Source organism: Oncorhynchus keta, chromosome 4 (assembly GCF_023373465.1).
Source record: "Oncorhynchus keta strain PuntledgeMale-10-30-2019 chromosome 4, Oket_V2, whole genome shotgun sequence".
NCBI lineage: Eukaryota > Metazoa > Chordata > Actinopteri > Salmoniformes > Salmonidae > Oncorhynchus > Oncorhynchus keta.
This window is the reverse complement of record NC_068424.1, coordinates 46,085,886-46,108,442: the sequence shown is the minus strand read 5'-3', so window position 1 is coordinate 46,108,442 and position 22,557 is coordinate 46,085,886. Positions and strand designations below refer to the sequence as shown.

At 45.4% G+C, this 22,557-nt stretch overlaps 1 protein-coding gene across 5 annotated transcripts in view; it reads left to right on the top strand.

Annotated features, from left to right (window-relative positions):
- The window catches only part of LOC118375712 (C-terminal-binding protein 2-like), a 33,174-nt gene extending 10,917 nt beyond the window's left edge, over positions 1-22,257 (top strand). The window contains exons 1-11 of one of the 5 annotated variants that reach the window (XM_052507487.1): positions 1,873-2,106; positions 3,522-3,562; positions 4,328-4,495; positions 9,803-9,957; positions 10,786-10,930; positions 11,069-11,275; positions 11,719-11,933; positions 14,737-14,867; positions 17,289-17,416; positions 17,807-17,927; positions 18,129-22,257. In XM_052507487.1, coding sequence (XP_052363447.1) covers positions 4,438-4,495; positions 9,803-9,957; positions 10,786-10,930; positions 11,069-11,275; positions 11,719-11,933; positions 14,737-14,867; positions 17,289-17,416; positions 17,807-17,927; positions 18,129-18,297 — 1,329 coding nt within the window. In that variant the 5' untranslated portion in view covers positions 1,873-2,106; positions 3,522-3,562; positions 4,328-4,437 and the 3' untranslated portion in view covers positions 18,298-22,257. Of the gene's footprint in view, positions 1-1,872; positions 2,107-2,240; positions 2,351-3,521; positions 3,563-4,327; positions 4,496-7,341; positions 7,480-9,802; positions 9,958-10,785; positions 10,931-11,068; positions 11,276-11,718; positions 11,934-14,736; positions 14,868-17,288; positions 17,417-17,806; positions 17,949-18,128 lie in introns of those variants that run through there. The other 4 variants (XM_052507506.1, XM_052507493.1, XM_052507490.1 and 1 more) reach the window with 4 other exon arrangements.
- The last annotated feature ends 300 nt before the right edge of the window (positions 22,258-22,557 follow it).

The window sequence follows — 22,557 nt, the reverse complement described above, 5'->3', positions numbered from 1 at the left end:
TGTGGGAAAAAGTCCACAATTAAAATGACATTAAATGTGGAGAATGATAGGCTACATTTGCATCTGTTGGCCATCAAGTAGGCTATTAATTTCTATGCCATTGCAGACTACTGTAGCCTAACATTTGATACAATAAATATATATCGAAAGTGTTTCTTGCACAGATCCTCTGTCCAACTTTCATCACTCAAACTCTCCTGTCGGATTTATCTATAGTTATGCACATGCGCAATTAGGATTTATTTACAATTATAAATTGGGTGATTTGAGCCCTGAATGCTGATTGGTTGAAAGCCATCGTATATCAGACGTGTACCACGGAATGACAAAAACATACTTTTTACTGTCCTAATTACGTTGGTAACCAGTTTATGATTATTCATAGCAGTCAAAACGAGCTAAATTGACATCCATTGATGGAAAATGATCTGGAGAGTTTAATACTGGTGATTTATCTTTTCTCTTGCGACATATTCATAAACTTGCAAGAATTATCATTTTGATGGAAACAGAATTTTGATTCTTAGCCTAGATTGTTAAAAATTACATCAATATTCCTTCTTAATTTGCTCGCTAACATTATGGAAAAAGGATTTATTGGATAATTATAAACAGGGTGGTTCGAGCCCTGAATGCTGATTGGCTGACCATGGGTATGGCAAAACATTTATTTTTACTGCTCTAATTACATTAGTAACCAGTTTATAATATCAATAAGACACCCCGGGGGTTTGTGATATATGGCTAATATACCACAGCTAAGGGCTGTGTCCTAGCACTCTGTGTTGTGTCGTAAGAACAGAAATTACCCGTGGTATATTGGCCATATACCACACCCCCTCAGACCTTATTGCCTGACTATACAATCGGTGGGTCCAATCCTGAATGCTGGTTTGTTAAGACCAAATCCCAGTCGATGTCTATTCCACAAGTTACCACCTGCTAAATATGTGACTTTAAAATGCCCATTTACCCTGTTCCTATCTGACGGTGCAATCCACTGTCTCGTCAGCCCAGCCAGGCACTTTATAAACTTGATCTCCACAATAAAAACAACAGTGGAGATTTGTATAAACCTTGCTGTTTGTCCGACATTTTGCAACATTGTTTCAATATTCAACTTTGATCTCTATCTGTCTCATAGAAATTAATGTGTAGGGAGTCGGGATGAGACAGACAGGCAGGCAGCGTTTTTCAGCTAGTCAACATCATGAATCATCTAGCATAATTTTTATGGATATATACAAATAAATGTCAATTGAAAAACTTCTGTTTGAAGTGGTTGTGTTAGCTGTGTTGGTGGCTAGCTCCTCTGACCAGGCGAAATTGCGCATCATTAGCTCATAATTATGGATATCCAAATGTCTCTAGAAAACAGCTTAAACAAATACAAATATGGCTACTTTGCTGTTATTCTTGCTGCACTCTTTGACCTGACTGTAAATTAGCCGTAGTTGGCTAACTAGCAAGCAAGGGATAAGAACGTTGCCAGCCAGTATGGCAATAGATCATTAAGAACAAGCGACTGAGTCGCGACCACAGAACAACTGATCGACTGGGTCGTGTCTCTGGCAACCGAACGACCAACCAGAGGGCTTGGGTAGCAACCTTAGATTTGTGTCGGGTCAAGATCTTGTGGAAGGATGAAATAGAATGAACAAAAAAATATATATATATAAATCATTTATTTGAATATGTTGGTAATCCATTGTATAAAAGTGATTGATGTCCTCGAAGCAGGGCCAAATGTGTCAACTCCCCTTGCTGCAAAAAAAAAAATTCGTCCACAGTTTTCAGACCTTGTGTCAGGTTTTCAAAGAGGTTTTCAAAGGTCATTGGATATACATTTTAGCTGGACCTGGCAACCCTGCTTTGGGTGCACTGTTTGACCACCGCCGTGGAAGTTGAGGGCGCTCTGCCGTCCCCTCCTACCAATGCCTCGCACTCTGCCTGTCCGTCACACGTTGTGTACACTGGTACGGCGGGAGGCCTGACCCCCCACGAACCGGCGACTTCCTCTTTTTCAGATTTCATGGCGATCGGGAGAGAGGGAAGACCACCGAAGCACGCACACTGTCTCAATCCAACCGAAATACAATTATTTAGGTAAATAATTCGCCGCTCGTGCATTACTCAATTACCGGGGTAGCGAATGATGCACGACTAACGTGCACGTTGGGGATATCCACGTTTCCTCCGTGATCTTTCGTTTCTGAATTTCAGATATTCACATTGTAGCGCAATTCGCTAATAACGAATCGGATGAAATGGGCTCCAACAGTACGCGTCTCCCACACATCGTAACGTTAGGCTAGCAAGCAAGCTAACTTGCGATGCTAACTATCCAACGGTAGTTAGATATGTTTGTTAAAATATAACGTTAAACTAGCCACCGTCAGGTCTAACTTTTCGTGTATTTTTGGGATGCTTAACATGCGTTTTGTTTAATCCAAACATGGTTCCGATAATAAGTAACGATGTGTTTAATCTGGCACGGTTAACTGACCAACTAACCTTAGCTAATGTTAGCTTACTGGCTATCTAGCTAGCCAGAAGCGATAAACGGTCGTTATTAGTAGCCATACAGTTAATTTAATTGCTAATGTTAACTAGCTAGCTATCATGGCCGCTTCTGCAGAGTTTTGAAACTTGTAGCTAGCTGTTCGATAGTGAAATGTACTTTATCAGCCATATGTTGTAATGGGTTGAGCTCGCAAACAACTATTGGATACTTTGTATCAACCTTGCTCTTGTTAAATGATTAACTGCCATTGTTTCCATAACCCAGTCAGTCACTGTTGATTTACATTGTGATGGGTTTCAAGTTTGGAATGCATAACGTTAATCATCGCTACTTTTAGCATTTATACGTTTTGGAACGTTATCCCAACCTCTCAAATTATGTGATTCTTATCTAAGTGTCATAGTTAGAGGTTTGAATGGATATTTTTAATTAGGGAAAGTTAGGCTGGCTAATTCTTCCTCACATTATGCCAGTGGACGTCATCAAATGGTAGCCAACTAGTGTTAACTGTTCTCTCTTTAAGTTGGAGTCCAGTTTGTAAGCATAACTTGTGCACATTATAATATGGCAGACACCCCTGTCCAAAATGTTAGACACTAGTCTTCATCTAACAGTGATCAAGGCCTAACTACTGTTCCACAAGCACTTTTTGTTATAAGGCCTTTTGTCATTCTGCCAAAGTACTCCATGTTTAGCACTCACCTTTTTATATGGGTTTGGCCTAGAAGTGACTGACGTTATTGTTATGAGTGGGCCCTGGGCATGTGAGAGGTGGGTCGGTAGTTATGAGAATACATCGTATATAATCACACACCATTTCTTCTTTATATTGTGTCGTTTGGAGGATGATTTGGGTCACAGTCAACTTCTAATTTGCGTCTTGAGATGAAAAAGTTGAAGAACCCCTGTCAGTTATCTAATCAATGTGCATGTGTTCGTGTGAGAGCGAGTGAAAAAGACCCTCGGATAATAAGACTATATTTTTTTTGCTTGACAGTGAGATCTAAGCAGACAGACACTGAACGGATTCTCCTGCTGGTAAGTCACCCACTCCTCCATATGGTTACTAGTCTTTCCATTTAAAAAAATGGAAAGTGCACCATCTCTGTCCCTCTGGTTTAGGTAATTTATCTCACCCCATTGGATAGGTGAAAGCAAGGGTTATCAACTACATGGCTTTCACCAATCCAGTCAAGTCAGAGTACGTATAATCTTTAGGGAGAGAAGAATGGATGCATTGTCAAAGCACTGAAACAGGCCCTAGGTTTAAATTTACCACAGAGAAAGCAGAAGTCAGAATACACACTCACCAATACCACACTACATGGATAAGTGTTTATTTGGGTGTAAGTTCCGATTTAGTTTGATGCAATATTGTACAATGCAAGTGTAACAACTTGGGTTGCTTATTTTGTACCAGTAAAGTTTGAAAGAATTTGGGAGGGAGAGAGAAGACGCACTTTTGTTTGTGTAAGAACATAGGATTATGATTAGTTTAGTAGACACCTAAACCTTAGTGCCCTTTGTTATTGTAACATCTTAAGGCTGCTAAACTTGAAACCACATTTGCATCAACTAACCTCTGAGGATCCTGCAGCAGTAACGGCACCCTACACTAACTGTGATAGTGTGGTTTTTCCCTCTCTCAAATGGTCAAACTTTATTTGTACGAAATAAGCAATCCATATTGCAGAAGCAGTACAACAGAAATGACTAATAAAACCTTTCACGTTCTACCCGGTCACAACTCTGTCTCTCTTGCGCTCTCTCTCCCTGTCAATTGCTATATCTCTCTCTGTGCAGGTGTTGCTCAGTGGGCAGTAGTGGTTTCTAGTGCTGGTGTTCTTTTGGAAGGGGCTCCTTAGCGCTCTGTGCTGTTGTCTTGCTGTGTCCTGGGTTAGGACTGCCAGCCTATGGCTCTAATGGACAAACACAAAGTAAAGCGACAAAGACTTGACCGCATTTGTGAGGGTAAGGAGCCATGTTTTGCGACACACTCAAACACGCGCACACAGACACTGACCTACAGATAACACGCACACTCACACACTGACCATACACAGACTGCGCATCTTACATCTTGTATTTTTCTATAATAGGCATTTGAATATTAAGATTTCACAATTCATTTTTATCAGGTTAATAGTCATATGGTAATGAGTATTCTCACATGATATTCTCACACCTCCATCACAAATTCATAATACAAAATGGTTTCTACAGGTCTGATTTCCTCTCCTCCAGAGAGGATGTGCAGTTTCCTTCAAATTGATTGAATGTGTGATTATCACATGCCTATGTCTATAATATTTTGCACTTCCAGTGCATTCGGAATGTACCACTTGTCTTTTCACATTTGTTACATTACACCCTTATTCTAAAATTGATGGGGGAAAAATTTCCCCTCATCAATCTACACACAATACCCCATAATGACAACGTGAAAACGGGTTTTTTGAAAATTGTGCAAATGTATTAAAAATGAAAAACAGAAACCTTATTTACTTAAGTATTCAGACCCTTTGCTATGAGCTCAGGTGCACCCTGTTTCAATTGATTATCCTTGAGATGTTTCTATAACTTGATTGGAGTCCACCTGTGGTTAATTAAATTGATTGAACATTATTTGGAAAGACCTGTCTATAAGGTCCCACAGTTGACAATGCACGTCAGAGCAAAAACCACGCCATGAGATTGAACGATTGTGTCGAGGCTCAGATCTGTGGAAGGGTACCAAACAAATTCTGCAGAATTGAACGTCCCCAGGAACAGTTGCCTCCATCATCCTTAAATGGAACAAGTTTGGAACCACCAAGACGCTTCCTGTAGCTGGCCGCCCGGCCAAACTGCGCAGTCGGAGGAGAAGGGCCCTATGGTCACTCTAACAGAGCTCCAGAGTTCCTCTGTGGAGATGTGAGAACCTTCCAGAAGGACAATCATCTCTGCAGCACTCCACCAATCAGGCATTTTTTAAGGGGGTAAAAAGGCACATGGCAGCCCGCTTGGAGTTTGCCAAAAGGCACCTAAAGGACTCTCACACCATGAGAAAAAAGATTCTATGGTCTGAAATCAAGATTGAACTATTTGGCCTGAATGCCAAACGTCACAAAGATGAACGGAGCAAAGTACAGAGAGATCCTTGATGAAAACCTTCTCCAGAGCGCTCAGGACCTCAGACTTGGGCGAAGGTTCACCTTCCAACAGGACAACGACCCTAAGCACACAGTCAAGACAACGCAGGAATGGCTTCGGGACAAGTCTCTGAATAAATGTCCTTGAGTGGCCCAGCCAGAGCCTTACTTGAACCCGGTCGAACATATCTGGAGAGACCTGAAAATAGCTGTGCAGCGATGCTCCCCATCCAACCTGACAGCTTGAGAGGATCTGCAGAGTAGAATGGGAGTAACTCCCCAAATACATGTGCCAGTAGCGTCATACTCAAGAAGACTCAAGGCTGTAATCGCTGCCAAAGGTGCTTCAACAAACTACAAAGTAAAGGGTCTGAATACTTTTGTAAGTATATATATATTTTTTTTGCTTTGCTTTGTCATTATGTGGTACTGTGTGTAGATTGATGGGGGGGGGGAAACGATTCAATCCATTTTAGAATAAGGCTCTTAACGTAACAAAATGTGGAAAAAGTTAAGGGGTCTGAATACTTTCTGAATGCACTGTACATCAGCTGCTGATATGGAATATATTTTATTAATGATCAGCCTATTGGTTTGTGGAGTGGCAGATGGGATATAGGTCTGGGAATTATTACATTGCTTTGGTGGCGATATGATATGTATTGCGACACTCACTGTTATATGTTTTGTGATTCAGTGTTCCAAACATATTGCTCACCATATGTCTGCTGCAGAGAGTGGAGAGAGCATGATTATTAGTTTTCATCAGTCATGGAAATAAAAGTGCTGAAAATAAATTTGTCTCCCTATTTCAAAAGAAGATGCAGAACAAGCTATTAAGGAAAAAATACTGGAGTTTTGGTGCCGGTACAGTCAACTAGCTCAAAAATAATATTGCAATATTGTGAAAATATAGTCCAAAAATAATATCCTGATATGTAACTGTATTGATCCTCCCCCCACCACTAGTAGAATAGTGTAGTGATGGCTTGGGGATAGTCAGAGAGAGCGCAAAATGCCCTTATCTCACTTCCTGTTTCTGTCTGTGGGGATTTCAAGAGGGGTTAGTGGGTGGCCAAGCTGGTGTGCCTGAGCTATGAGCCGTGAGAAAGAATGTCAAGGCAAGGTACAAATGATGAGGATGACTGAGTACATGACAGGCTAGGATAATAGACCAGTTAGATTACAACATGATCAGTGTTCTTATTTTATTTTTTACAATGAAATTAACTGAAAAGGTAGAATGGTATCGCTTTGGCCTAGATTGTAAAACAAATAAATTGGTATTGCCAGTCATGCCAAGCCTCAATTTGTAGTGTATACAAATGTCATAAAAAGGTAATGAAGTCATATAAAATATCTTATTAAATTCTGGACATATAAGACAAAATTCTGGTCTGTGCTACCCCAGTCCAAACTAAATAAATTGGTGTGAAATGCAGCCCTTGGGTGATGTTGAGATAAAATGGAGGGAGTTGTCTGGGAGAGTCAGGTCCCCTGAGATGAGTGAGAGGAGCAGGGTGAGGGGTCGCGGCCGTGGCTACAGGGAAACGGGCCAGCTGTCTCTTTAAAAAACAACAACAGCCAAACCAGACCTAGCCACTGCCTGGCTATGCTAATGAGGTTAGTGCTGGTTGGCTGGCCCTCAATGGAGCCGTCCGTGATTGGAGCCGGACCGTGGGGGAGGGGCTGGGTGTGGATGACAGCAGGGACCTAGCCAGCCGAGAACAGTCTGACAGAACTAGAGAGAGAAAAGAAAGAACGATAGAGGGAGAGAGCGAGGCGAGAGAGAGGAAGACAGGCTGGCAAACTTCATAATGCAAGGTTAGGCGCTCTGTGTGTGTGTGTGTCGTTAAATGTGTTTGTGAATGAGAGCTTGAAGATGGAAGGGGGTGATATGGGCTTGGGTGTGGTGTTGCCGACGAGTGTGTGTGTCGTTTCCTTTTTGCTCAGCGTGTCCTTGTAGCGAATTGAGCAACTGTGTGTGTGTGTGTACGGCGCCTGCGTGTATGTGTGTTATTGTGTGTCTGGCTGGATGTTGGGTGGAGTAGTGCTGCATTATCATCCTACCCTGCCCCTCCCCCTCTCCCTGCTCTCTCTCTCTCACTCCTTAAACCAAGGGAAAGAGAAAGGAGGAGGAGGAAGGGAAAGGAAAGGAGGGAGGGAGAATGAATGAAGCGCTGAATGAATTGCATTGTGTGCGCGGCCATGCTTGTGCTCCATAAGCCTTGTACGCAAGCGTCCTTTACGCTAAATATTTGTGTGTTTGCTCTTCTGAGGCTGCCTTTTGTTAACCAGTAATTGTGAATCCATTGTGATCTCTGGCATGTGGAGATTAAGATAAAGGAAAATGCTTTGTTATTTTTTTTAATGAGATGCAGATTCACTTTCTTAAGCCTTCTCGCCTAGGCCCATTTGGGAAATGCTTTGACGTCACAGGAAGCGTCCACAAATATTTGTCTTCCACCGCCTGCCTGCCACCAGTTCCTATCCTACTCCCACCTCTCTTTCTCCCTCCCCCACACTCCCACTATGACACAGGACATAGTGTTTGTGCATATGGATGTCGGTCTGTGTGTCTGTCCCTGCATGCGTCCTGCCCTCTGTCCATGTGAATGTTCCAGCGAGACACATGCACCCCCCCCCCTTCTTGTCCCTCTCCCCCACCCCAGACCATACACCTGTCACGCAGAGACTGTGTGTGTGTTTCTGGTCTAGGGGCCAGTGGTGTGGTCTGGTGTGTGTTACGTGTGTGTGTGTGTGTGTGTGTGTGTGAGAAGGGCAGTGCGTTCCGATTCAGAAGGCCAGTTCATAATTAGTTCAGTGTGAAGGAGAGGCAGAGCGCTAAGACACACACACGAATATGTCTTATGATGATGGTATCAGTGGTGATGTTAGCTTTTGTTCCAGTTGGCCACATTTCTCTTAGTGACCTTTGGCACAGATGTTAGCCTTGTGCTTTGTCTCGCATTCTGCCACTTGGTGCTCAGTGATGATTGAGGATTTCGATGCAGACGCAGGACCACGGTGGACAAATGTAGCCATGTATCAGTGGGCGTGTGTTTACGGATGTGTGTGTACAGAACGTGTGTGTTTGGGGGGGGCTCCAGAGGAGGGAATTTAGGTCATGACTCAGTCTCTCTCTACCCCCTCCCCCCTTCTTCCCTGCACCCCGCATCTCAACCCCTCTACTGCCCCTCCCCCAACCGTCACACTCGACCTCCCCTGGCACTGCAGCCAGCTACAGTGTAGCTCCACAAGCGTTTTCATCCTCCGCTCTGGCCGGAGTCAGCAATGTGGGTGGTGTGTCATTCAGTGTGTCTTACATGTGTCGTCATAGCATGTGCGTCTGATTTCCGTGGGGTTGCATGTATTGACGTTGTAGGTTCGTGATGGTGTTGGACCCCCCCCCGTCTCTTTGTCATCTCAGATGTGCTCTCTGCAGCAGCAGATCCAGTTACATATTACCATTGCGTAATCATCACACGCAGCCACTGATCCCTCAGGGTGCCAGTGTTGACAAGGCCCTGGCTGTTTTTGGGGACGGAGAAGAGAGCATCGTGGGACTCGCTTTGGTAGTAGTAATCATGTTAGTGGTCACTGGTCAGACTCACTATTCGGGTTGAGCCTGCTCTGGCCCCAGCACTGATGATGCCAGTGGCTATTGTCATGCCTGGTCAAGTTCAGAGGGACTTTAATGGTGTGCACTTGTGTGTTGTAATGGTCAAGGCAATGGTGCGTGTAGAAGGTTTAGGGCAGTGATTCATTTTGCCCTGGTCCAGAGACTCCAGAAACATTGTTGATTCACTAACCTCAGTGAACAGTCCCATCTGGGAAAACATGGTGCGCTGTATGCGGTGTTTTTGACTTTATCACACATCCCCCAAAGGAAGCCATTTTGTCTGGGCGAACGATCAACTCAAAGTGGACTGTAAACGTCAGATGAACACTTATAGTTTGATGGTTATGATGTGGACATTAAATAAATAAAAAATAATCCACAACCATTAGTGTGTCAAGCACCATGCTCCAACCTAGCCAGCCATTGGAACCAAAGCAGCACATACGATTTTAGAATGCAACTAATTTAGTGACCTTTCATAATGCCAAGTCATGTCTTAACTGTCCCCCTCTCCCCTGTGTGCAGGCATCCGCCCCCCCATCCTGAACGGGCCCATGCACCCTCGGCCCCTGGTGGCCCTGCTGGACGGGCGTGACTGCACCATAGAGATGCCCATCCTCAAGGATGTGGCCACTGTGGCCTTCTGTGATGCCCAGTCCACCCAGGAGATACACGAGAAGGTAGAGTGAGACACACACACTTTAGGAACACCTGCTCCTTCCATGACATAGACTGACCAGGTGAATCCAGGTGAAAGCTATGATCCCTTATTGATGTCACCTGTTAAAGACTCTTCAGTCAGTGTAGATGAAGGGGAGGGGACATGTTAAAGAAGGATTTCTAAGCCTTGAGACATGGATTGTGTGTGCCATTCAGAGAGTGTATGGGCAAGACAAAATATCTTTTAAAAAGACTGCCTTTGAACGGGATATGGTAGTAGGTGTCAGGTGCACTGGTTTTAGTCTGTCAAGAACTGTAACGGTGCTGGGTTTTTCACACTCAACAGTTTCCTGTGTATATCGAGAATGGTCCACCGCCCAAAAGACATCCAGCTAACTTGACACAACTGTGGGAAGCATTGGAGTTAACATGGGCCAACATCCCTGTGGAACACCTTCGACAGCTTCTAGAGTCCATGCCCCAATTAATCGAGGCTTTTCTGAGGGCAAAAGAGGGTGCAACTCAATATTAGGGAGATGCTTCTAATGTTTTCGACACTCAGTGTTTATAAGGCCACATACACTGTCTGGTTGTAAGCTTCCTGTTAATTTGGCTATAAGCGGCACTTCCTGATTTCTAAAATATTTAAATGGTTATTCAGGACTACCTCCTGACTGCCAGCCATGTGTTTATTTGAGTATTTATGATACTGTCTAACCAGCAGTATGTGTGTTAACCCTGTAGGTGCTGAACGAGGCTGTATTAATTTGTGTGATGGCCTTGTCTGACGGTGTGTGTTAACCCTGTATTGCCAACTGTATAACGGTGTCTGTGTATTAACCCCGTAGGTGCTGAACGAGGCAGTGGGGGCTCTGCTCTACCACACCATCACCCTCTCCAGAGACGACCTGGATAAGTTCAAAGGCCTCCGAGTCATTGTCAGGATCGGCAGTGGCTTCGACAACGTCGACATCAAAGCTGCAGCTGAGCTGGGTGAGTCATGCCCGAATACACACACGCAGTATGCCGATGAACAGGTACACACACACACACACACACACACACACACTCCTCTCTTTCCTTCATCTCACCATCTCCCTCTCTCCCCACCTCCCCATCTCTCCCCCCCAGGCATCGCAGTGTGTAACGTGCCAGCGTGCTCGGTGGAGGAGACGGCCGACACGTCCATGTGTCTGATCCTGAACCTTTACCGCCGCGTCACCTGGATGCATCAGGCCCTGAGGGAGGGCACCAGGGCCTCCAGCGTGGAGCAGATCAGGGAGGTGGCCGGGGGAGCTGCCCGCATCCGGGGGGAGACTCTGGGCATCATCGGCCTGGGTGAGTGGGGGTCATCTGGGCTAGGGTAGGGAGGTTGATGGAGTTACTGGGTAGTGGAGAAGGGGGCTGATTTAGAGCAGCTGATTTTAAAAATCTTTTATTTACCTTTATTCAACTAGGCAAGTCAGTTAAGAACAAGTTCTTATTTTCAATGACGGCCTAGGAACAGTGAATTCACTGCCTGTTCAGGGGCAGAACGACAGCTTGTCAGCTCGTGGATTTGAACTTGCAACCTTTCGGTTACTAGTCCAACTCTCTAACCACTAGGCTACCCTGACTAGTGACTAGTGGTCACTAGGCTACCCTGACTAGTGGCCCCTAGTCTGGCCTGTTTTCAATTGACAATTGGGGCTGCGAGAGGCCCTGGAATTGCTTTGGGTGCCTATGTGCCCCACCATGGATATACAAACACTAGTTACCCCTGTGCGTTCCTCTCTCTGCAGGTCGTGTGGGCCAGGCGGTGGCCCTGCGGGCCAAGGCGTTTGGTTTCGGGGTGATCTTCTACGACCCCTACCTGCCTGACGGAGTGGAGCGCTCCCTGGGCCTGCAGAGGATGACTACGCTCCAAGACCTGCTCATCCACTCTGACTGTGTCTCTCTACACTGCAGCCTCAACGAACACAACCACCACCTCATCAACGACTTCACCATCAAACAGGTACACGGTGTCATAAACACACATCGTACACACACATTTTATGTATGTTTTAGGGCTGTCAAACGATTTAAATAATCACAATTCATCTAAATGTTTTAATTTGCTGAAGTTTGTCCCTTAAGAAAAAAATAACCCGATTAAAAAGCAGTTTGTTGAGTTACAGGCGTACTATGCTTTTATTGTAAGGGACGGAAACACAATCTGTATAAGAAATAAAATACTCACAATGTTTAAATTAGCTACATGTAATATTTTTGCATTGTAATTTGAGAAAATGTCATTAATGTATCTGAAGTAATAGTGGAATGATAGTGTTTCCCAATATTTTTTTCCTCCATAAAAGTGATTGGGCCCACACAAAACTGCATTCTATTGGTGCAGCCTTCTTATTGGTCAACAGAAGACGGACTGGCTCTTGTTAAATTTCCTGAGCCGCATGCTAACCGAATCTATTAGTGAGCGATACTTTATACAAATCGTTCAGCCCCAGTCAATTTGACAAGAGATTTGCCGGGCCCAAAAATACTACATGTAGCTCTTTTAAATATACTTACTCCCTCTTATTAATGTTCTTGACGTTCTAACGCTTGCGAACACACACACACACACACACACACACACACACACACACACACACACACACACACACACACACACACACACACACACACACACACACACACACACACACACACACACACACACACACACACACACACACACACACAAACAGTTAAAGCTTCAGGCATTCTCAATTAGTGTTCTCCCAATTTCTGATTTGGAGGGTTTAAGTACAGGAAAACAGAACTGACTCTATGGACACAAGGAGCATTTTACACCTGTTGAACAATGATATGAATTCCACAGAAGACAATAGCTCAGCCAGGTCTGAGTTAATGTAATAACAGCTATTAGATGTAGCCTAGGCTACTTCAACATGAGCTAGTCACAAGCTGGTTCTACAAAAATGGAGATTATTTGCTTAAATCTTTTGACCTGAGAAATGCAAGAAAAACAGCACCTAAATGGAATGGATGTTCTGTTCTGGTTTAAAACCATTGTGGGTAGTTAGTTAGGTCAAGAGGCATTCAACCATGACATTGTAAACATTATTTTGGTTAGCTAGCGAACTTTAGTATAAGTTGCTAGCTATTTTTTTGTCCAAAATATGTTTTTGCTGTTATCTAAAGAAACACCTGAGAATGTGTGTTGAGCTTTTTTTCCTTCAAAGTTGTGGCTCAAAGCTGCGCGCAAAAGTGGATGTTTTTACGGGTGTTTTCACATATTAGTCCTCTTTTTAAAAAAAGTGGTGTCAGTCCTGTTTTAAAGTGAACAAAAGAAATCTAAAGAAGTCTGTTCTCTTTGTATTCACACTTGCCTTTGAATGAGGACTCAACTCTTTTGCCAGTTCACTTCGCCTTTTTTGACGTCCGAGTCCTCTTTGCATTCGCATTTCAATTTTTTGTTAGAAAGGAACCAAAGATATTTGTCCAACATTCACTCAATGCACTCTAGTAAAAGTACAGGACAAGCCATTCCATCAGAATGTGCAATCGGGACAGCTAGATATACCTAATTACATTTTGGAAGTTAACAGATTGCATTTTGGTAAAAGGATGAGACATAATAATTGTCATCAGAAGATAATATTAACATGTAAATATTATTGGTAACAGATTAACTACCAGTAAATTAATTGCCGATTTAAATAATGCTGTAGGCTACTGACCCTTCAACAGCTAGAATGGATTTTGTACCCATGTTGTGATTCTCACCAAATATGTTGCCTTTTCACACTATTCAAACCCCACATTCGAATAAACAGTTTATGAACCTCTCTTAGCCTGTAGGTCAACATATTGCAAACAGAGAATCTGAACATCGCGCCAGTACAAAACTCCACACACACATTTTAGAATTTCTCTGCGTCCTTGACAATCGCTAATCAGCACACATTTATTTATGTGAACCGGCACATCCTCTTCTCTCTCCAATGTCAAGGTGTTACTGCAGAGGAAACTGTGTTCCAGTGTGTGGTGCGGTAAAAATTACAAGCAAACCCGGGGAGCTTGTTCCTTTTGGAGTCTTCGCACTCCACTGTGTTCCTTTTGGAGTCTTCGCACTCCACTGTGTTCCTTTTGGAGTCTTCGCACTCCACTCTGTTCCTTTAAGGTCTTCGCACTCCACTCTGTTCCTTTTGGAGTCTTCGCACTCCACTCTGTTCCTTTTGGAGTCTTCGCACTCCACTCTGTTCCTTTTGGAGTCTTTGCACTCCACTCTGTTCCTTTTGGAGTCTTTGCACTCCACTCTGTTCCTTTTGGAGTCTTCGCACTCCACTCTGTTCCTTTTGGAGTCTTCGCACTCCACTCTGTTCCTTTTGGAGTCTTCGTACGCCACAAAAAAATGAGGGGAACCGCACTGAATTCACAACAATTGTCTGAAGGGGACCAAGTGTGAAAACACCCTAAGAGACAGACGGCACCACATAACAGCAGCTGCAACATAGTGCAGGGTCCATGCGGAATAGGGTCTGTGTGGAAACACGTGCGCTTGAAAGGGGTCCGTGCGGTGAAAAATCAATGCCTTTTTAAAAATCTAACACCTTATTAACTCGTTAACAGCCCTAGTGTTTGAATTCACCTTCTTACATGCATGTACAGGTAACTTCCAAAATAATGGAAACAATTGACTAAATGAGGGATACAAAGTATATTAAAAGCAGGTGCTTCCACATAGGTGTGGTTCCTGAGTTAATTATGGGAGTGTGTGTGTGTATAAAGTTAACCCTGTGTTTTGTGTGTAGATGCGCCAGGGAGCGTTCCTGGTGAACTCTGCGCGGGGAGGGCTGGTGGATGAGAAGGCTCTGGCTCAGGCCCTGAAGGAAGGACGGATACGAGGAGCTGCACTAGACGTCCACGAGACAGAGCCATTCAGGTACACACACACACACACACACTGGACGTTCAGTCGTTCACGAGACAGAGCCATTCAGGTACACACACACACACACACACACACACACACACACACACTGGACGTTCAGTCATCCACGAGACAGAGCCATTCAGGTACACACACACACACTGGGACATTCAGTCATTCACGAGAAAGAGCCCTTCAGGTACACACACACACACACACACACACTGGACGTTCAGTCATTCACGAGACAGAGCCATTCAGGTACACACACACACACACACTGGACGTTCAGTCGTTCACGAGACAGAGCCCTTCAGGTACACACACTGGACGTTTTGTCGTTCACGACACAGAGCCCTTCAGGTACACACACACACTGGACATTCAGTCATTCACGAGACAGAGCCCTTCAGGTACACACACACACTGGACGTTCAGTCGTTCACGAGACAGAGCCCTTCAGGTACACACACACACACTGGACGTTTTGTCGTTCACGACACAGAGCCCTTCAGGTACACACACACACACACACACTGGACGTTTTGTCGTTCACGACACAGAGCCCTTCAGGTACACACACACACACTGGACGTTCAGTCATTCACAAGACAGAGCCATTCAAATACACACACACACACACACACACTGGACGTTCAGTCATTCACGAGACAGAGCCCTTCAGGTACACACACACACACTGGACGTTCAGTCATTCACGAGACAGAGCCATTCAGGTACACACACACACACACACACACACACTGGACGTTCAGTCATTCACGAGACAGAGCCCTTCAGGTACACACACACACTGGACATTCAGTCGTTCACGAGACAGAGCCCTTCAGGTACACACACACACATACACTGGACGTTCAGTCGTTCACGAGACAGAGCCCTTCAGGTACACACACACACACACACACACACACTGGACGTTCAGTCATTCACGAGACAGAGCCCTTCAGGTACACACACACACACACACACACACACACTGGACGTTCAGTCGTTCACGAGACAGAGCCCTTCAGGTACACACACACACACACACACTGGACGTTCAGTCATTCACGAGACAGAGCCATTCAGGTACACACACACACACACACACACACACTGGACGTTCAGTCATTCACGAGACAGAGCCCTTCAGGTACACACACACACTGGACATTCAGTCGTTCACGAGACAGAGCCCTTCAGGTACACACACACACATACACTGGACGTTCAGTCGTTCACGAGACAGAGCCCTTCAGGTACACACACACACTGGACGTTCAGTCATTCACGAGACAGAGCCCTTCAGGTACACACACACACACACACACACACTGGACGTTCAGTCGTTCACGAGACAGAGCCCTTCAGGTACACACACACACACACACACTGGACGTTCAGTCATTCACGAGACAGAGCCCTTCAGGTACACACACACACACACACTGGACGTTCAGTCATTCACGAGACAGAGCCCTTCAGGTACACACACACACACACTGGACGTTCAGTCGTTCACGAGACAGAGCCCTTCAGGTACACACACACACTGGACGTTCAGACGTTCACGGGACAGGGCCCTTCAGGTACACACACACACACTGGACATTCAGTCGTTCACGAGACAGAGCCCTTCAGGTACACACACACACTGGACATTCAGTCGTTCACGAGACAGAGCCCTTCAGGTACACACACACACACTGGACGTTCAGACGTTCACGGGACAGGGCCCTTCAGGTACACACACACACTGGACGTTCAGTCGTTCACGAGACAGAGCCATTCAGGTACACACACACACTGGACGTTCAGTCGTTCACGAGACAGAGCCCTTCAGGTACACACACACACTGGACATTCAGTCGTTCACGAGACAGAGCCCTTCAGGTACACACACACACACTGGACGTTCAGACGTTCACGGGACAGGGCCCTTCAGGTACACACACACACTGGACGTTCAGTCGTTCACGAGACAGAGCCATTCAGGTACACACACACACACACACACTGGACGTTCAGTCGTTCACGAGACAGAGCCCTTCAGGGACACACACACTGGACGTTCAGTCGTTCACGAGACAGAGCCCTTCAGGTACACACACACACACACTGGACGTTCAGTCGTTCACGAGACAGAGCCCTTCAGGTACACACACACACACACACTGAACGTTTAGTCGTTCACGAGACAGAGCCCTTCAGGTACACACACACACACACACACTGGACATTCAGTCGTTCACGAGACAGAGCCCTTCAGGTACACACACACACATTGGACGTTTAGTCGTCCACGAGACAGAGCCCTTCTGACACACACAGCCCACTGAAGGATCCTAGCCCGATTTCGAACCCCCACAAGTCTGTTTGACCGTGCAACCCCCCTTTCCCGCTCTAACCCTCTCTCTGTTGTTGCAGTTTCTCCCAGGGCCCTCTGAAGGATGCTCCCAACCTCATCTGTACCCCCCACACGTCCTGGTACAGTGAGCAGGCCTCCATCGAGGCCAGAGAGGAGGCTGCCAGGGAGGTGCGCCGTGCCATCACTGGTAAGACCCCTAACACTCAGCTTCAGCTAGTTAACACCGCCTGGGCTTCCATCGCCATCCTAACTTTGTATTATTACTTATTACCTAGTGATGAATTGATTATTTCAGTGGCTTTATGTAGCTTGAGTATGGCTGTGTCTTTTGAGGTTCTAGAGTGGGCTGGTGTTATATCTTACCGACACTCTTGTTTTTTTTGCACACAAGAAAAATGCTAATCAATATTGTGAGTTTAAAATGGTAAAAAAAATAATAATAAAAAATAGCTGCATGTGCAGGAGACACCCTGAGTGGCTTGTATCCCACCTGTCCCGAAAATGGTATCCTGGTTATTAAAACGGAGATTGGGGGATTTACACGCTAAGCCCTTGTCCCCTGTCTGTCCTCTGTTAGGGCGTATCCCAGACAGTCTGAAGAACTGTGTGAATAAGGAATATCTGATGGCAGCGTCCCAGTGGCCCAGTATGGAGGCTGCAACAGTCCACCCTGAACTCAACGGAGGCGGTGCATACAGGTGAGACCCTCAGCGGTTAAGGTGAGCACAGGAGGACAACCAAGTCAGGAAGTGTATCGTGATTATTGTAATTATATTTCATTTTATGCAAAATACGATATCTGTTCTTCACAGTAGATTTGGTTGTTGATGAATGTGCTGCAATGTTGTTCCCTCCTGAACAAGGTCCTGATACGTTCTCTCGCTCTCTCTACACGTCAGGTTTCCTGTGGGTCTGATCAGCGTAGCAGCAGGGGGTCTGACGGGGGCGGGAGCAGGGGTAGAGGCCCTGGCTCACGCCATCGCCCCTGTGTCCCACCCCCCCCACACCTCATCGCCAGGGCAACCCAGCAAGGCAGAGGCAGACAGAGACATCCCCTCTGACCAATAGCACCCCAACATTCCTCCGTCACCCCTGGAAACCAACAACCCCACCCTCTCCTCCCACCATCGTCATCACCACCAACCCTCCTCTCCGACCTCAGGCAGATTGACACTGGGGTTCCGGTTTGATCCGGTTCGATCTGGATCTGTTCAAGCGCCGGTCCTTCAGAACACAGTACCAGCCCAGGAGTGACCTGCCATCCACAATATCACCCTCCTCCGTAACCCTTCCTCGGACCCACTGAACCCCCCCCCATGGACCCCTATCTCCCGTCTTTCCATATTCCCCCCCACAACAACAAACCTTCAGCAATAACTCTCTTCTCAAGTATTCAATTGGATTGGTATTTTCATTTTAACTTTTTTTTAAATTCTTTTGAGGAAAAACAAAACATTTAGTTATTGTTTTGAGTAGCATTTCTCCAGCAAAGCTGGACCGTGAGTCTGGCTGTTATGATCCGTGAGAGAGGCGTGAAGGGTTGGCCCGGCGTACATTAGTGGCTTTCTGATGTTACTGCAATCCTTTCTCTTACGCCTCTCTCTCTCTCTCTCTCGCTCTCTCTCTCATATTTTAGAAAATGTGTACAAAAGTAAGACCCACAACACATCGGGCTTCTATTGTCCCGATAATTCCTAGCCTGATCCTAGATCTCTATCTAGCTAGCTTTAGCCAAGTCAGCTAAAGCACATACAGATCTGGGTCCAGGCTACCTGATTCCCTGTCTGTTGGCTAGTGTAGGGATGAATAATGTCAGTGAAGAGCTGAAACCTTAGCAAAGCGTGTTACGTCTCCTCTGCCGCTACAGGGCTGTGCTAAACCCTGTGAGTCCTGTCTCTTCTCCTCAAGATGGTGAACCCTCTCCTTTGGCAGGCGACAATTCTCTTTCCTGCTTTTATATCCCCTTTTGGTGGTCTTAACAGCCGAGCTCCTTTTGTTCCAGTGCCAGTCACTTCCTGTTGAAAGGTCAGATGGATGGCGTCCTATGTTGTGCTCTGTGTCGTCACTCAACAGGCCCTTGCCCACGACGTTGTCTTATACTCAGCAACAGTTATGTGAAATGTTTATTCTGTAAAGGCTGTCCCCTGAACCGGTGTGTAGCTTCAAGATCACCTGAGAACAGTTTCATATCAGTAGGATTGTGCCCCCCAAAAAAAAATGTCAAACTATTGTTCAAGGGCCTTTTTGTTTCTCAGAGGCACTTAGCACCAAGTACACCCGGACACACACAGCGAGCTTGCAACATTGTTAGCAGTGGGCAGCACAGGTCAGCTGTGTAGGACTGAGGTTTGGCCAGCAGGGGGTACCACTGCCATCTGAATGCTCAGTCTGCAGGCTGTGCTCAAGAGAGCGGGGCAGTGATTTGGCTGCAGCGCTGAGCTGCGTATAACCAGCCTGACAGCTACCCCTGGGTTTTCTTAACACGTCCACACGAAGCAGTCAGCCGCAGGGAAAGTGAAGTACAACTCTTTTGCCGTGACGTCATTAATTACCTGCTGACTTCCAAAGACAACCAGGACGGGTGACAAGGCAAGGACTCGCTGTCTTTTTCTCTCTCTCTCTTTCTCCCAGACCTCTCCGATATTTTATTGCAGTCCATCCACCCAACCTCTCTCTCACCCCATCCAGCCCTTGAAGAACTCTGCTCTCCACTAGTGCTTTATCAGCAAGTGTGGATCCACCCATCCCTTTAAGAATGGGCAGTGTAGCCAGCGAGTTGATTCAACCATCCCTTTAAGAAGACGGCGATTCACCGTTCCCGTTAAGGCCAAAGGGAGAGTGTGTGTGGAGTCTTTATTCTTACATGATCATAGTGGCTTTTCAAAGGCGACCGTGTTGTCTGCATGTGGACCCCCCCCCCATTGGTTGTATTGACAAGTCGTTGTCTTTCTGAAAGAGTAGTTCTTAACGCCGTCGTCTCTCGTTGTTTCAAGGGAATACCTTTTTATAGTACCTCAGTAACAGATATTGAATGTACGTTCAAACCCTTTTCTTTTTTGTACAGCTTTTGTAGAGACCACTTTGCTATTCCTGACCAGAAGGGTTGTGAAAATTGGTGAAAATTGTAACAATGACGATGATAAATAAGAACCCCACTCAATAACCGAATTGACCAAACAACTTTTTAGGATTTGTCTGCAGTCCCCCCCCCCACTGTCAAAAATCTCAGGCACCGAGACCAGTTACTTATCTCTCATCTTCACCTTAAATGTTATACTTCATTTGTTTCTCTGTGGAAAAAAAATGAGCACAATGCTTTCCCGTGATTCTCCATTTCGACATCAGATTGCAGTTGATCTGACAAGCTTCTTCAACCTCCCGTTCTACAGCACAATGAAACTCGGATTCAAATTCAAAGTGTCAGCATGATCCGTTTTTATTTTCTAGAATGTAGAACTGTATGCCTTTCTACTCTCCCTAATGTCATGCTGCTCTAGCTATTGTGCATGTGAGGTATTTTTGGAGGGCAAACGCTATTGGCCTAAAGATTGTCATCTTGTTGTCCGCCCTTTGCTCCCCAGTGCTTAACCCTTAACCCAAGTTGCCATTTTGTGGTGGTCAGTAACCAGTGATGTACAGTTTTCCCCCCCTTCCTACCAGAGTCTATGAGGACATGGACATGAGGACATTATAGGCTCCTGTGTCATGTGATGAGTATATATTTTTTTAAATATCCCCCATAGTTTGAATTAGGAGCTTAAATAGTGACCTTAAATTGCCATTGATGATATTGATGACATTTTTTTTGGTTGTTTTCAGTTCATCAATGTGTTCAAATCCATATTTTTTTTCTCTTTTGACTCTTCAGTTGTAATCGCGCTCACTTTGTGTTCTACATGTTGTACTGACACATTTCAGGAACAAACGTTTGAGTTGTTGTGTTGTTGTTGTCTTAGCCGCCCTGCTGTATTTAGCCTCTCCCTGTATAGTAGCTGTAGAGTTGCCATGGAAACACTCACTGCCTTAAACACAGTTGACCACAGTAGGTGGGGTAGGGGAGAGACACACAGTCAGACGAAACCCCGCTAACAACTCACACCGTAAGGACGTTATTCAATCAAAAACCGGTGACACGGTTTCCCAGGTATAAGTCAACAATAACATGCTCTCCACAGAGCTAAAAAGGGTATTTGATTTGACATGCAGTTGAGTGTCTGAGTACATCAATCAAAATATGCATTCTCTCAGTCCAGAAAGAACATTTCTGGGTTAACCGGGTGAGCCATTTTGATTGAATTTCCCCATACATGTGGCCGAGTAGGTCACTGTCAGTGCTACAGACTGAAGGAAAGTCCATCTGATATTTCACTCTGGGGTGTGAGAATGTTTCCCCTGCTCCGGCGCTCTGAAAGTCTTTCATGGCCAGCCCCGAGCCCCCCAGCCCCGGGGGCAACAGCGGACACTGATGTGGTCTGTCAGACCAGCTGAAAAGGATAGATACAATTGGTCACTTTTCTCTCTCAGGGTTGAAATGCACACACATCCTCCCGCAGCCTCTTCCTCTCCCTGTCTGTTCTGTGTTCCGTGCTCCTCAGAATGTTGAGCAGTCTCCTGACTTCCAGAAGGCCCTCACCATTCTCTCCCTTCCATATTTACACCGTGAGTTCTTGTTTGGTTTTACCTTCTGTTCTTTGGCACTGACATCTAACCTTCATCTAGCAATGAATGAATAAATGTTTTAAATGAGCTGTGTGTAATGTTGAAATTTGGGAAATGTATTTTTACAACATGTGAACATGAGGTTTTTTTTGGGGGGGGGGGGTGGTGTCTTTCACTCATCCTTTGTCGTGAATTCATTGATTTACTTTCACCAGACTCCTGTAACGTCTCCTGTAACGTCTCCTGTAACTAGGCTCTTAAGCTTTGTTTTTGTTTTGTTTACTTTTTGTATTAGAAACAATCATGTTTGTGATGGTAATTTCCGATGGTAAACTCCACACCGTATTTTAATAAAATCCAAAAAATATACCCTTTGCTTTCTCGCTCTGTGTGAAACGCTCTGTGTGAAACATATGTTCTCGCTCTGTGTGAAACATATGTCTATGTCAAACCTTTAACTCATTTGACTGACCGTTGCTCTTGTGAGTGTGTGTGTGTGCCCAATTTTCATGTGTGCATAGTGCAAGGTTTGCTATATAGCAGTGTTGATCCAGGTGTGCTGCCTGCCGCCTTCTCCTGTTTATAAAGTCCAGCCCTTGGGATATAGGAGCAAGTTTTACAAACTTCTGGCTCCCTAACCAACTCTGTTTACAATCCCTGCTTGTCTGT